The 15,617-nt window shown below is 45.7% G+C and overlaps 1 protein-coding gene and 1 long non-coding RNA gene across 2 annotated transcripts in view; one reads left to right on the forward strand and one right to left on the reverse strand.

Annotated features, from left to right (window-relative positions):
- Adam12 (ADAM metallopeptidase domain 12) overlaps positions 1 to 9,306 on the reverse strand; it is a 335,037-nt gene extending 325,731 nt beyond the window's left edge. The window contains exon 1 of the mRNA XM_031388629.1: positions 8,871 to 9,306. Within this exon, the coding sequence (XP_031244489.1) occupies positions 8,871 to 8,961 (91 nt within the window). The 5' untranslated portion in view covers positions 8,962 to 9,306. The remainder of the gene's footprint in view (positions 1 to 8,870) is intronic.
- Positions 9,307 to 9,370: 64 nt separating this feature from the next.
- On the forward strand, positions 9,371 to 12,083 carry LOC116103126. Its single transcript, XR_004123400.1, has 2 exons — positions 9,371 to 10,704; positions 11,703 to 12,083. It is a non-coding gene; the product is annotated as an uncharacterized LOC116103126 (long non-coding RNA).
- The last annotated feature ends 3,534 nt before the right edge of the window (positions 12,084 to 15,617 follow it).

The raw sequence follows: 15,617 nt of genomic DNA on the forward strand, positions 1-15,617 counted from the left end.
TCAGTCAAAAGATGAAAATAGTCTACATCCAGCTTGTCAAGATGTAAAAGCTACGAAATAGCAAATACGCCTAATTTTGTGTAATCAAAACTCTCCAAGTAGGAATTTTTTTCCCTTTGTGGAGCCAATTTGAAAAGCAATTTAACAAAGTATATTAAAGTGGAAAATGAACGCACTGTACAACTCAGCAATTCAGTCATAATAGGTCCCCTAGAGCTCACGCTTACACATAAAGAGACAGGACGAGGATCCACCACTGGGATGTAAAAAGCTGGAGGACACAGGTATTTGTCGACAGAGGAGCGCACAATTTAAGGCTTAGTCATTCAATTAAAAAGAAAGAACCAAGTACAAATGCCAGCATGAATAAATCTTTAAAACACATTAATTAAAAAAAAAAACAGAAACAAAAACTCTGAAGGTTGCAAATGTTGCAATCTGTAGTAAGGTACCATTAAACCTAACATTTAAATTCAAAATAACATCAGGGACTAATTAGAGAAATGTATATTTAAGACCCATCAACTACTCAGAAAGGAAGAAGCCTGGGTGGGTGGAAACCAGGTGTGTGGTTACACACATATCTTTAATATTTTAGACCTTTAACGTTTAGACATTCTGAATCATGCGTAATAAAATCTAGAAGGTAAGGGACAAAAATATGTGACTCATTCTGGGTCCCTTTTCCAATCTTAACTTCTTTTTCAATAATCCTTTTCTTACTATACCAAATTATACTAAAATTAACTGAAAAAAAAGCTACAGTTGTTTGAAAAGTTTACTTGGGGCTATGGTTTGAATGTGAAGCATCCCAGTACCCCAGGGCTCCATTATGAACACATAGGCTCTGGCAGTCTGGGGAGGTGCTGAGCCGTTGATATAGCTCCTAACTGGTAGACAGCGCTGGAGGGATGATCTCAAGGGTCATAAGTCAATCTACCTCTTTGTTGTCTGAATTCACCAAGATCTGATTTTCTGTACCCCAAGTTCCTGCCACCATGTCTTCCTGCATGATGTTCCCTTGGAGTCATGAGCTGAATAAGCCCCTCTTTCAAGTTGTTTCTGTCAGGCATTCTGTCACAGTGTCAGCTAGAGTCACTAGCATACTTGGTAGATCTCATTTCAGGAGTATACCTGCTCCATTAACCAGAGAACAACAGCCCTCTAAAACACAGACTGGCTGGAGAGATGGCTCAGTGGTTAAAAGAAAAGGGGCCAACTTCTGTTGCCAGCACCCACACTGGGTAGCTCACATCCGGGGTTCAGACACCCTCTTCTGGCCTCTGAGGAAACCTGTACTCATATGTATTGCCCTGCATGTTCCCACACAAATACATAGACTCAGGTATTAAAGTGTGTATATGTTTATGTATGTGTATGTGCATGTGCACATGTATATGTATATATGTATATATTATGAGACAGGTTCAAAATCATAATGTAAACTCTAGAAATATTACCTGGATATTACAGATTCAAAAAAATCAAACAAATAAAATCAGATTCTCAGATCATATCCCGGCTCAAGTAAACACAGACTTCTCTTCTCTAACACACACACACACACACACACACACACACACACACACACACACACACACACAGCTGAAATCTTCTCCTGGCTTGAATGTCAAATAACATAGGAAAGTTTTGGGTTCAAATGTAGAATGGTGCTTACCATACTCTACTCAGGGAGGCATGCCCAGGGATACCAGCATCCACAGGGGGCAATATAAAGGGCTCTGGAGGCCAAAGCATCAGCAGGAGCAGGCAGAAGGTCCAGGTACCCAAGGAGGCTGCCCAAACTTTAAAACGGTTGCCAGGAAGTTGAGCTCTTAATGTATAGCCTTGGGATGACATAAAAGCTTAAAGGATAAAAAAAAATATCAATATGAGGCTGAATTACTCAGCTTCTCCTTCTCATCTGTCAATTGAAGGCAAGGCATATTGAACATTAAATAAAGTCCAAGGAAACAGGATGAAAATTTATTTGCAGAAAGCAGGAAGGTTGAAACAGCAGTCTGTCCAAAAAGCACAAGGCTTGAGTACACATTTGAATTGGAAAGCAGTGTATCTGACCTGCATTATCAATTCTGTCTAAAATCAGATGGATTTCCAACTGCCTTGAGCATTGTATTATGCCAGAGATAGAGTACACAGATTACAGGCTGTTTACCAGGCTTGGGTATGGCCTACTTTCCCTCATGAGATAGTATGGAGATGGCCTTGCCTCTAGGTACCCTCTGAAGTCCTGGTGTCCTCTGCTGTGGGAAGAGGCAGGACATGACAGGCTGCAGGATTCTCTCCCTAGCACTGCAGAAGATCTTGGCACGGTGCCTGATTACAGTACACTCAGTATTCTCCGGTATCTACATGCCGACACGAAAACTCTGGGTTTGGTAAACTACTAGCCACACATATGTAATGAAACAGCTACATGAAACACAGAAAGAAGCTCCCTAAAACTTTATTTAGATTAGATCTACCTCACTTCTCAGTCCTGATATCCAGAGTCGTTTAACCCTGCTGTGTGAGGTTCAGGCAGAGGGTTATGGGCTTGCCCATGTACCTCCAAATACATACTCAGAAATACTTCTCAAAACTATCTTTGGAAATCAGAGACACAGCAGGAACAACAGAGCTTTAAAAGGCTCCTAGAATACACTCTGATACAAAAAAAAAATTTTTTTTTTTGCAACTGTAATGAGCTCATTACAGCACCATTTAGGGCAGGAAGAAATCTACTTAGCTTCTTTAAATGATGGAGCTTCCGTCCTTGAAAATATTTTTGTGTGTGCAATTCCCACAGCTGCAACATTTGTCTAATTAGGTATACGTTCACTTTGAGTTTTCATAGATTTTTGAAAACAAAGTTTTAAAACATTTTAAAATGACTTTAATGTCTGTTTCCACAAGGAAGGAAGAGAAGGAGCCAAACGACAGGGGGAGGAAGAAAATGTCAATTGTTGTAAGAAAGGCGTGGCTGGCTTCCAGTTGGCATGGCAGAGTCACAGGTGCTTCCCCATGTCCCCTCTTGAAACCACAATAAAATACTGCTTTTTCTAACAACAACAATAACTGTAAGAAACGAACAGTAACAATAGTAAGAAGAGGTGGCCAAGCTGTGGGCACAACTCAGGGGTAAGAGTGTGCTGTCCTGGGTCCTGTTCTGTGCTTCCATTCATTGAATGAAAAACATCCCCATAGTCTTGGGCATTGGGCCTCCCAGTTGGTGGAGCTGTTGTGTTGGCTATGGAGGTGTGGCCTTGCTGCGAGATGTATGTTACTAATTTAAGAGTTTAAAGGCTCCCACCATTTCTAGTTTGCTGCCCCTGCTTCACTCTTGTAGTTTAAGATGTAAGCCCCCAGCTTCCTGATCCTGCCACCATGCCTGGTGCCTTTGCTCCATCATCATAGATTCTAATCTGCTGGGACTATAAGCCCCAATAAGCTATTTCTTCTATATGTTGCCTTGGATACGGTGTTTTATCATAGCAATAGAAAGGGAATGAATAGACATCCCCAGCACCACTCTAGAGAGAGAAGAGAGGGGGAGAGAGGGAGAGAGAAATGAGGGAGGGAGAGAAGCATGAAGGGAGGTGGGGAGAGAGAGAGGAGGAGGAGGGGGAGGGAGAGGGGGAGGGAGAAGAGGGAAGGGGGAAGGAGAAGGGGAGAGGGAGAGGGGGAGGGGAAGAGGGAGAGGGAGAGGGAGAGGGAGAGCATGCATGAGGGCACAGGAGTGCTGGCTCCCTGGAAAAGAATGCCATGGTACCATGGCTTTGAGAAATGAAAATTCAAAGCTCCAAGATTCTTGCAAATCTGGCATGGTGGCTCTCTGCCTCCCCAATCCCAGGACACAAGAATATGTCCAGGAGGCACAGCAGCACAGAACTGCTGAGCTCAAGAACTCTCCCATTCCCACCCTGGCCAGATAGTATAGAGGAAAGGTCAAAAAGTACTGAATTGAAAACAGAAACAGTAAGTAGAAACAAGGGCTCGTTCTCCTCTTTAGCACTGCTCTGTTGAGCACCCAGGGCTCTCAGACCCTGGAGCTGGGCTAAAATTTTCAGCAGGAGATAGGAGGATTCATTTTTTGGAAAAGGAAGAAACCAAAAAACAAAGCAAAGAACCTGTCCAGCCCAAAGGAAAATAATACATATGTTAGAACCAATGATATATGGAGATATTCCAATAAAATGTCACTTCCTTCCCCTATTGATAAATCCATCTGTGGAAGCACACAGAACTTCCAATCAGCTCAGAATCCCACTATTAAATAGTAACAGTGAACCAGAAATAGGATGTTTGAACAAAGTCAGAGATTCTACTAAAGGGGCAAAAGAATCTCAAATTTTACCGTGATCCTTAATTGAACAATGAGTGTAACCAATAGTTCAGAGCTAACGGAAACCTTCTCTACATGACAAGTAGACGTGGCCACTATAATGAAAAGAAGACGATTTATGTAAGGGAAGGAAACATCTTTAAATTGAATAGAGGGGCTAGAAAAAATAAGGAAATGCCCCCCCCCCAAACAGAACAAAATGTAGAGATGGAAAATGACAGGGAAGAAGAAACAGCTGAAGAGATAGTGTGAGAAAGTAAAAATTTCACATGAAATTTCAATCTGACAGTTACACTGAGTTCCCAGTGTGATCACTGAAAAGGCCACCACTAATACACATTTACATAAAGTGTAAAGATTACAGTTACAAAAAAAAGGAGAATAACTTTCAGAAGGGAAATATACTTAAAAGATGAACAATGAGCATGCTGTTAATTTCTCATGTTCCCTAGCAGTAACTGGCATGGAGACAATGAGGAATTCCTTATTGAATACAAAGGACATGTGACTTCCACCAAACTAGCAATCAAAGATGGGATGGGGAACACATGCAAGGAGAGAGACTAGAATGCTGGTCATACATGCATATATAGCTATATGCACACACACATACACACTGTATCATATCCATACACTCAGAAATATGTGTGTGTATGTGAATATGTAAGTGTGAAAGAGAGAGGAAAAAGGAGAAGGAGAGAGGGAGAGGAAGGGAACAAAAGGGAAGGAGAAAGGGAGGGACGAAAAGAGAGGGAAGGAGAAAGGGAGGGACGAAAAGAGAGGGAAGGAGAGCATCATTTCTATGGGAAAGAAATGTGCTCAGCTTCTTTAGATTACTTAGTCTCACTTCTTTAAAAAAAATGTTTCCACAAGGAAGGAAGAGAAGCCAAATAGAGCCAAATGACAATGGAAGGGATAAAATGTGTGGCAATGATTTTATATATGTAAACACACACTTGTGTGGGGGTGGGGGTGGGGGTGTGTAAAGGGTACAGTAGACACAAGCTTTCCTGTTGAACTCTAGCCCTTTTTGTTTTTAAGATGCCTGTGTACACAGCTACACATATCTTCCCACCCAGAGTCCTGTGCAGCTAACCATGTCCTGGGTCATAAGCTGCCAATTAGATCTGTTAATCTGCTAAAAGGTTTATAAAAATATTATCTTGCTGGAATAAAAAAGAGGCAACTGTAGGTCTTCAGCCTTTGCTTGTTTTGCTCTTTGCTGCCTAGAATGCAGATATGAGAATGCACAATATGGTTGGAGTAGCCAGTGTGAGACAACAAAGGCCATAAGGTGAGAGTGAACACCAGCCTCTAAGAATGGCAGATGCTGAGGATGTGCAGTGCTCCAACTCAGATGCACAGAGGATGAGCAGTATTCCCAACACAGAGGATGTGCAATGTTCTGATTCGGATGCAGAGGATATGCAGTGTCCCTTACTCAGATGCAGAGGATGTACAGCATTCCTGACTGACTTAGGTGCAGAGGATGTGCAATGTGGCTGACTATATCACTGGCCTGCAACACCTGTGAAATCATTCCTACATAGTTCACTTCATAGTGGCTTTCCATGTCAAAAAACAAAGACAATGACAACAAAAACCCTGCCACAAGTGTGTCTCCTGTTATTTGCAACTAAAAGCAGGCTTCATACATTCACAAGTTATTCAAAAACTATCTTGGGCTGGAGAGATGACTCAAGGGTTAAGAGCACTGACTGTTCTTCCAGTAGATTCAGGTTCAGTACCCAGTACCTACAGGGCCACTCAAGACCATCTTGAGAATTCAGTTCCAGAGGATCTTGTTCCCTTTTTTTGGCCTCCACTGGCATAAAGCACGAAGGTTTGTAGGATAAACACACACTGACACACACAGAAGCAAAATACCCATACACATAAAATACTTTTCAAAATGTGTATCACCCAGACACTCTACCTCAGAAATTTCTGGAATGGGTACAACACAAAAACACAAAAACAAAGGAAAGAAGAAGAAGGCATTTGCTTAGAAAAGAAGTGAGGCCATACAGGAAGGATATGAGAGAACTTTCCAGGCTCTTGATTAAAGATGGTCCTGAAGTAATTAGTGAATCATATTCCTAAAGAAGAACCAGTTTGAGGGGCTGGGGAGATAGCACAATCTAGAAATTGTTCGCTGTGGAACCATGAGGACCTGAGTTCAGTTCCCAAAATTCATGCAAAAAAAATCAGGGTTGATGGTACACACTTGTAATCCCATGGCTAAGAGGCAGAGAGATAGGTAGATTCCTAGGGCTTACCAGCCAGTCAGCCACATCTACTTGATTCATTCCAACCAGTGATAGACACTGTTCATAAAGAGAGGATGGTACCTAAGAAATGACACTAAAGATTGATTGTCACCTGTCCTCCACATGCATCCACACAACCATAAACTCTCACACACATACATGAACACAAAAGTGACAGGAGAGTTCTGGGAAAGGCAACTCCCAGGGTCTGATTGAGGACGGACTGTAACAACATTGGTTACAGTGTTGGAGAGAACACCCATGTGAAGACAAGAGCAACATCAAGCGTACAACTCAAGAGCTGCTGGGACACAAGCGAACTGCTACAGGGGGATGTGCAACCTGCATGGGAAGGATGCATTAAAGTGTAAGGAGCTAAGGGAGATGGAAATGCACCCATGTTGTGTAAGGGAGCCTCAGGGATGAAGTGTCAGCACGAGGCATCCGGAGGAAGCAACAGACATCATTCTTACAGCAGGGAAGACTGTTGGGAATGCAGTGCTTGGGATCCAGGACTCTGTTTTGGACATGTTTGTGCTGAGCTGTGCTGGAGCTCAGGGCAATGAACGAGGCTACGATCAAACTCATGATATGCTCAGCCCTCGACAAGTAATGATTCCCGTCGTCTGCCAACATGAATAAATGCTTCATGTGTTTGCATTTTTAAACAGCCTCAATGACAGGACTTGGGGAGTGGACTGAGAGTTGATTCTGAGAATCTAAGTGTAAACACACCATGAACTTGGAATATTAAACCACAATACTTTAACCACTGACCGTGTCTGTCCCATCCTAAGGCAAGGCTCTGTCTACCAAGGCTGCAGCCTCCCTCCCAATGAAATAACTCTGCAATATTAGCTTTATTTAGTAAACACTTGCCTCTAAAAAATATCAGCTGTGCTTCAACTTCTGTTTGTGTGTGGGGGGGAGCATATGCCAAGTTCAAGGCCAACTCAGGCATACTTGGAACCCCAGTTTACATGTTTCTAAGTACATTTGCTGTACAACCTTCAAAGGAATCTGTTTGTACAAAACTCTCTCAAAAACACCTTTGACTGAGGTTTTCATCTGCAAGTCCCAGAGTTCTCTAAATCGTCTTCAGCGTTGTAGCCTTTCTCACTAATGGTTGATATGTGCAACTGTTTCATTTAACCACCAATTCCCCAAGTTGGTCTTTATTGCTATTTAGGTCTTTATGGGGAGCTAGAGTTTGGTTATATTATGGTAGACATTCTGGGGGTCGAGGATAACAGTGACAGGTGAGAAATGAAATGTTTCCTGTTGGAAACAGTTGATGATGGAGGGCTAGCTAGTTGCTAAATGCCTTGATACTTAGAATCACAGAAATAAGAGTTGGAGGCCAAGGTGAATCATTCATTGGTGAACAGCGCCCCTAGCGGCAAAAGAGGCGGACAGCAAGGGTGACTAGGGAAGCTCCCGAATTTTAAAAAGGCACCTGCTGTGAGTTCTCATTATACAAACAGGATCCACAGGTGCCCCGGCTTTAAGAAGATTCAACTCAGGAAAATACAAGTCTGTAAAAACTCCTTTAATGTATGCATTGTCATTTAACTCTGAAGTGGGTTCTCGCGCTACACGAGGTCTTGGTATAAGCCCTTATTCACCAAGGATGAGCAAGAGAGGAGAATGAGTTCTGTTAAAGTTTGATCCTTACTGACAATTTGGGAGTGGAGCCAGAAATCGCTAAGGGCTGACTTAGGCGACAAAGTCAACTGAAACAAAAAAGTAAAGAGCACTGCAGGGTACACCTGTGATTGGTGGTTGAGAGTGGGGGTTGGGGGGTTGTCTTCTGCGTCCCCCAGCTGTGTCAGAGCCGGGGTGGAAAGGAAACCTCGTGGGGAGTTGACTCTGAAGCTGGGTGAAGGAACTCACTACCCTACTGGATCTGTAAAATGACCCCACGCACACCCTCCCAGGAGACACGTGTAACTGTCAAGACACTGAGAGCCTTAAGAGCAAATGTCACTCCAAGAGGAGAGGCTGTGCCTTTTCATTCAGACACTAGCTGCTTCAAGGCCCCCAAGCAAAGCGTCTTCTCCCACGCTACCCCAACCCCCGGAGAGGGCACCTGGCGGGGGACCAGTGTCGAAGCTCTGGGAGCGCGAGCCAGGGAGTCCTCAGATGCGCCCTGGTGCGTCTCCTCTCCCTGCGGCTGTGGCACTCGCGGAGACCCCGGCTTGTAGCGAGGTGGCGGGGAAGGGACGCGCAGGCAGCCGCCTGTGCGGGTGACTTACCTCGGGCTGCACGGGGCGCCAGCAGGGCCCCAGCCAGGGCCAGCAGGAGGGCGCGGGCGGGGGGCGCGCGCCGCGCCGGGCGCTCTGCCATTGTCGCCGGCCTGGCGTGCAGCTGCTTCGGGGGCCCCGAGGCCAGCGCTGCAGCATCCCACGCGGGCGCCGAGCTGGGGGAAGTCCTACTGCCCTGAGTCTGCCGCGACCCCCTCGCGCAGCGCCCGGGTCGCTGAGCAGCGAGTCTAGCCTTTCATTTTTCAAAAAAAAACTTTCTCCCCTCCCCGTGTGTGTGTGTGTGTGCGTGCGCGCGCGCGCTACTCTGGCACGAGCCGCCCTTGACCGTTGCAATAAATGAGCAGCCTGTCCGAGTTGGCGCCGGGGACCAGCGATCTGAGGGCGGGCCTGTGCAATGGATCCGCGGCCAGCAGTCGCCGTTCTCTTTACCACGGAACAAATTAGCGTCTCCCCCGCACCCCGCCCGCTTGCGGCGTCCCGCGGGTCCTAGAGACCGCTCTGGGGTCCCCGACCGCCTGGGTCCTATCCACTCCCGGGGGTGGCTGGATGCAGGATGCCCTCAGACCCCTAGTGCGGGCCGCCGCGTAGACCAGCTCCGTGGCGCAAAGGAGCGAGAACGCACACTTCCCAGCCTCAGGATGATGTGGCCGCGGGGCCCCGGGCGCCGGCAGCCAAGAGCACACGCTGCGCCGGGGTCCAGCTTTCCAGACAGAGGCTGGGAAGGATGACTGGGCTGCTAGCTGCTGGCTAGCTGGGAACCGGCGGGACACGAAGAACAGATCTGGTATATGGTGCACAGCCAGGCAGCCTGTGGCTGCCGAGTCCCAAACCGCCAAACCAGTACCTCACACCTTAGAAATAAGATTGAATTTACAGTAGCAGGCACTCGGGCACAGGTTTTCAGTGGTGCTCTGGGTTTTTTGATGCCCATAAATGGGCCGGAAGTTTCCTTTCAGTTGTCTAGACCAAAGAAAGGGTCCAGATACTTTCCAAACTTCACTGATCTTAAGGGGTACCTGGCTTGGCGGGCTAGAGATACAAAATTTTGCAGCTGGGCATAGTGATTCATGCCCTTAGTCCTAACATTTGGTGGGCTGAGACAGGAGGGTTACTGTAAGTTGAAGACTAACAAAGGCTACTTTGTGTGTTCTGGACCAACCTGTGCTACAAAGTGAGATTCTGCCTCAATAAAACAAGATGGTGGGCAAGGCCTGACAGGAAAGAGAAAATGTCAATTGCCAGGCGTCCTCTTCAGAATGAGCTGTTCTTCAGGAGCACAGCTAGGCAAGCCCCAGTAAAGGGACGGAGGGGCTCACCTCAGGGTTGTAGTTCTGCCCCTCCCTGCCTTCTCATCAGCCTGACAGATTTCCTAACAGGACTCATTGTGTTCCCGAGAAGCAGCAAGGGCCAGACAGACAGACAGAGACAACAGCAAGACATCTGGAGAATAATGGCCACTATGGTCCCTAACATGGGAACTTCTTGGAACTTGTAAGGGTTCAAGGGATGCCACGCCCATTCAGGCCAATGAACTCAGAACTCGGCTTGGGCCTGGCAGTTTTCGAAGCCTCCGTTGATTACACTGCAGCTGAGGGTCGCGCCAATCACAGAGATTCTGTTCTGATCCTACAACTTGCCCTGTTCTGGAACAGGTCTGCAGTATGAGGAGAGTGGGGTTGGTGAAGGCTGGGGTTCCTGACCACCTCCTTGAAAAGTAACCTTCCTCTCCAGCTGCCTCTGACCAGCCGTGGTCTGCATCAGTCTCTCACTTCAAAAATGATATAGGACCTTAAAAGTGAGAGGCTTCATACTCAAGTTGGAACAGGTATCCTTTGAAATCAGCTCAGCTATTAGCCACCCTTGCTTGTATGTCCTGGTGTTTACTCAATCAGAATTAACAATGTTACATTGGGGACTTGGGAAATGAAGCTGTAGAGAAATGCCTCTCCTTCAAAGGCTCTTTTTTGTTTTGTTTTGTTCTGGGCAGGGTCTCTCTATGTAGCCCCACAGCAGTCCTAGAACTCACTATGTAGACCACACTGGCCTTGAACTCACTGGGATGTGCCTACTTCTGCCTTCCAAATGCTGGGGCCAACTGTATGTGTCACCACCCACAACTGGCAGGCTTTTCAGAGAACAATCCAGAAAACTGCCATGATTGAGCAGTGTGCACACAGTAACCTGATCAACCGTAGCCAGGTTTGCTTACTACATTATGTATGGCATATGGTCTTCACATGATCTGTGATAAAGGGTGTCACCTATATCATTTCACTTTAATGTGCAGACAAAAAAAAAAAAAAACCTCAGCACACTGAAGAGTCAAGTGGCTTTCTTACAGCCATACAGTGAAGAGCCCAGCCTCAGGCCTGGCTTAGGAGATGCAACCTTCCCTTTTAGCATCTGCTAAGACACACCTCTTAGGAAGAACCGAACACTGATACAGGGTCTTCCCGCCCGCCCACCTGCTCCCCCAGGGTGCTCAGTAAAGATGTTGGGGATTTTTCATTCAGGCTCTGCTGAGAGAGGTCCAGAAGGACGAACTTAAAGAGTTCTGAGCTTAGTTAATTCCAAGACTGCTGAGAGATGTATGAGGGATACAAAGCAAAAGGCTTGGGAATGATTTCCTTTGAGGCAGCCAGGACAGAATGGCTTTAGGATGGACCCAGCTGTTAACCCAAATCACTGATACAGAAGTGGTTTACTTGTGTGTGCTGGGAAGCTTTATACACTCTCTTAATATCCATTTCTTTTCCATGTTTATTACTCAGCTGTTGCTCTTTACTGTAAGAAATAATAATAATAAACTTTTTTTTTTTTAAGCGTAGAAATTGCATAGCTGTCTTCAAGAGGCCAAATGTTCCCCAAGACTATCTTTGGTGTTTGACTGAATGAAACCCAACAGCCATTGCAGAAAAAAGAAAGACAATTCTAGCCACAAGCCCTGTCTTCCCAGCCTTCTGATTCACTGTGGCTGTGAAGCTCGGGCCTGGCTGCCACTCCATCCATAAAAACTTCACGTCCATCAGCTTCAGCCAGCTAGGCAGAGAGCAAAGCTGGCGTCCGGCAGATGGTCTGCCTTTGGATGGGAATTCTGCCTCCTCGTTCACAGGAAATGGAAGCCGACGTGGCATTCAATACTGGATTGTTAGGTAATGGTGTGAGGTCAGAGGCCAGGATCTGCTCATTAAAATTTCAGATAGATGGCTGCTTGTCCCTTCCTTTCTAGAAGAATTGACCTTTGCAGCACTGTTTCCTGTGTGCTATTTTTAACTAACAGCCTGGGCATTCACAATGAACAGGGGGCACTTATTTCTTACCCAAGCTTGCATTTAGCTCTATTCCCATTGAGTACGAGTAGAGGAAGCACGGAGGCAAATTTTCCTCGGCTGAGATTTTACAGGCAGCCTCTCCAGTGTGGGCAGCTTGACCTATTGATGGAACTTGAGACAGCTCACAAAACAGCTTTTCTCTCTCCCAGCACAGTTCCCAGGGCTTGCTGCAAAAGTAAACAAACACAATGGCCCCACGACAGAGATTCTTGGAAATCTTGTTAATTCCATCTCTTAGACTGAAATTCCTGCTCTCTCGCAGCCTGTAGTAAACGACATCCATTTTCCTGTGTTTCTTGTCTTAAGAGTTTCTCCTTCTTAGAACCCAGGGCTTCACCTCCATAGAATCCTGCCCCCACCCCCACCCCCACCCCAGCCTCCTCCAACCTTCCAAAGTCAACTACCATACAGATTCAATACTTAAGGAAGATGGGGGTGGAGGGAGACTCATGGATGCTGAGTCAAAGTAGACAGAAGGAAAGGGTACCCTACCTGTGTGTATGTTACCTTCCTATTGGACTGCTCCAGGTAGAGTCTTCAGCTGGAGGGAATGTCAGTTGCTGAGAAAGCCTTGAAACTCCCATGACAGGGGCCCGTGTGAAGAGGAGAGTGAGTAGAAAACAAATGGGATTTCTACAAAAAGAGATGGACTCACAAGAATAATCCGAGGGTTCAACAATACACATTCCTTAATTCTTGGTGAGCTGAAGAGCCCTTTGACCATGACAGCATGCTCTGCTGAAGTGTATGAGTCCTCAGTCTTTCTTAATTCAAGTCACTCAGCCTGAGGGAATCCTATCCCATCTTTGTGAGGATGCTCAAGCAACATCCTGGAGAAGGACTGAGGCCAGGAACCGGGGTCTGAGAGGATACTGTGAAGGAGGCATTCCGAAAGTGGCTCTTCCAGTCTCTGTCAAGCTTTCAGGTGACAGTGGCTCCAGACAGTATTTAACCCTAACCTTAGGAAAGACCCAAAGTCCAGCCTCAGCTAAGCTACTACCTTCAAATTCCTGACACACATAATGCCTCTGAGATAATGAGTTTTGTTTCTCACCATTTTTTTTTCTTTTTCGGGAAGAAGGGGTAGGTAGTAACTTGTTATACCACAATAACAAGTATCTGTATTGGTTTCTAGCTTCCAGGACTTCTGACCGTGTCTCCTCCAAAGGCAGCCGCCTTGTTCTTGAGCAAGTTCCTCAAGTTCCACGTGCTCCTGAAGGCTATGAAAGCTGGACTCTACTGGGGCTAAGGAAAACTTGAAAGTAGTTTGGGAATAAGTTGGGATCTCAGTTGGGATCTCTAGACGGTTTTCTTGCAGGGGAAGAGGTGGGATCACCTTTACAGTAACTGCAGGGAAGGCCAAGCCTCATACCTGAGATGAAATTCCTTCCTTACCTGATCCATCTGGTGGCAAATTAGAAGGACTGCTTCTCATTTTCTGCCCTTGAAACTAGAAAATAACTGGATGCAGGCCTCGATCCCACGCCTGGATTCAGTTCCTACTCCACCCTTACTGTTTTAGGCAAATCACCCCCAATTTCTTTAACATGCCTCTTAAGCTCCTCAATCAGGTTTGTTGCTGTCCTCTGGGTTTGCTTCAGAGTCCTGATTTCTCTCAAATAAGAAGGCCAAATATGGTCCCAAAGTTCCTAGAAGTGTCTATGCAAGGGTAGTGGAGACCCAGGACTGGTTCATTGTGTGCTGGGATCTCTGAAGCAGAGACCACTAACTCCTCTGTAGAGTTTGTAGAGTTTTAGCCTAGTTTCCACTTGGAAGTAGAAAGAAACTACAGATAGATCTGGGGGACACTGTTTCTCTGGATAGCCCTCAGACTGTCCCCTGCCTGGCTTTGCTTCCGATACACACACACACACACACACACAGGGCCTGGACTTCACAAAAAGTATTTTAGCCCCCTTCCTGAATCCCAGATCTGAGCTTCTGGTTTCTCTCCATTCTGCATCCTGCTGGACATGCTTATCTGGGGCTCCTTCCTTCCTTCCATTAACCCTTACATGAACTCAGGCAGCCAAGACACCCAGACACCCAGTGTGTCTTGCCCATAATACTAGCATTCAGGAGGCTGAGATAGGAGATTTTTAAGAGTTTGATGCCAGTCTGGGCTACAGTGCCTCGAACAGACAGTACCATGCTTCAGACAGATAGACACAGACAGACAGACAGACAGACAGACAAGACAAGACAAGACAAGACAGGACAAGACATCCAGAGGTTCTATTGGCCAGCTGTTCTTCCTCTAACATTCCAGTCTGGGATCTTGAAATGAATAACCATCTCCACCATCCTGCAGATGTAGCAGGACCCTTTACTATGGCCCTGCCATTTCTAATGCCAATGAAGAGCTGGCAGAGTTTCATTGGTCTTCACGTGATCTGTGATAAAGGGTGTCACCTATATCATTTCATTTTAATATGCAGACAAAAAAAACCACAGCACACAGAGGAGCCAAGCAGCTTTCAGAATTAGCTCAGATTTCTGTCATAGAGCACGTACATTCTCTGGGATTAGCAAACAGCCCAGATGTTTCTCCCCACCCTACCACAGCCTTTAATTCTACAAGGTCATTCACATCTTTAAAACATCTACCATGCTATGGTTTCCCATGTGCTTTTCAAAGGCTACCCTCCCAGGCCCTAGGCAGCACCAGCTTCTCTGTAATGTCTTTCTATGCTCTGAGCTAATGAAGACCTCCTTTTACTGTCTGCTGTTCTGTGTAGCATTGCTTATCTGAGCTTATCTGAGGCTGCCCACTAACCATGATAATCATGACTGGGCACACGTGTCTGCCATACAGGACATGTGTCAGCACCTGTCTGGATCACTATATGATAGGACCATGCCTCACTGAGAGCTGACACAGAGAAGGACATCAATTTCTAGTTGCATGCTTATGTGAGTCATTGTACCTCCATGTTTCCTCATGGATCTTTACAAACGTTCTTCTCTATAATTCTCTAATCCAAATTCAACAGGGGTGGTTCTCTGGAAGTATATCTATTGCCGAGGTCCAAGAAGATAAGTGGACAATATTTCATCTCTCTCAAATCACTGTCCCAATAGCCATTCTAATTATTCTAGTTAAGGCCCATTACCACTGCAAATCAAGTTAGACCTGATTTCCACAGAGTAGCAATCTGTGCGTGCTTTATAGTCTAAACCCCCTGATTTTTAACTAACTCTATTACTTCTGGTATTATTTTTAAAACAAAATGAAACTCTCTGCAGGCTCCAAACAACCTCAAACCATGTTTTGTTCTAGTAATCAGACAATGGATAAGATTGTGGTTACTTGAGGATATTGCCAACAATGGAAAAATTAGAAGAGAGCCTGAGTCAGAATATTTTGAAACCAGAAATGTGTGTTGGTAATAACTCAGCGAGTCAC

The sequence above is a fragment of the Mastomys coucha genome, unplaced genomic scaffold (assembly GCF_008632895.1).
Source record: "Mastomys coucha isolate ucsf_1 unplaced genomic scaffold, UCSF_Mcou_1 pScaffold21, whole genome shotgun sequence".
In the NCBI taxonomy this organism is placed as follows: Eukaryota; Metazoa; Chordata; class Mammalia; order Rodentia; family Muridae; genus Mastomys; species Mastomys coucha.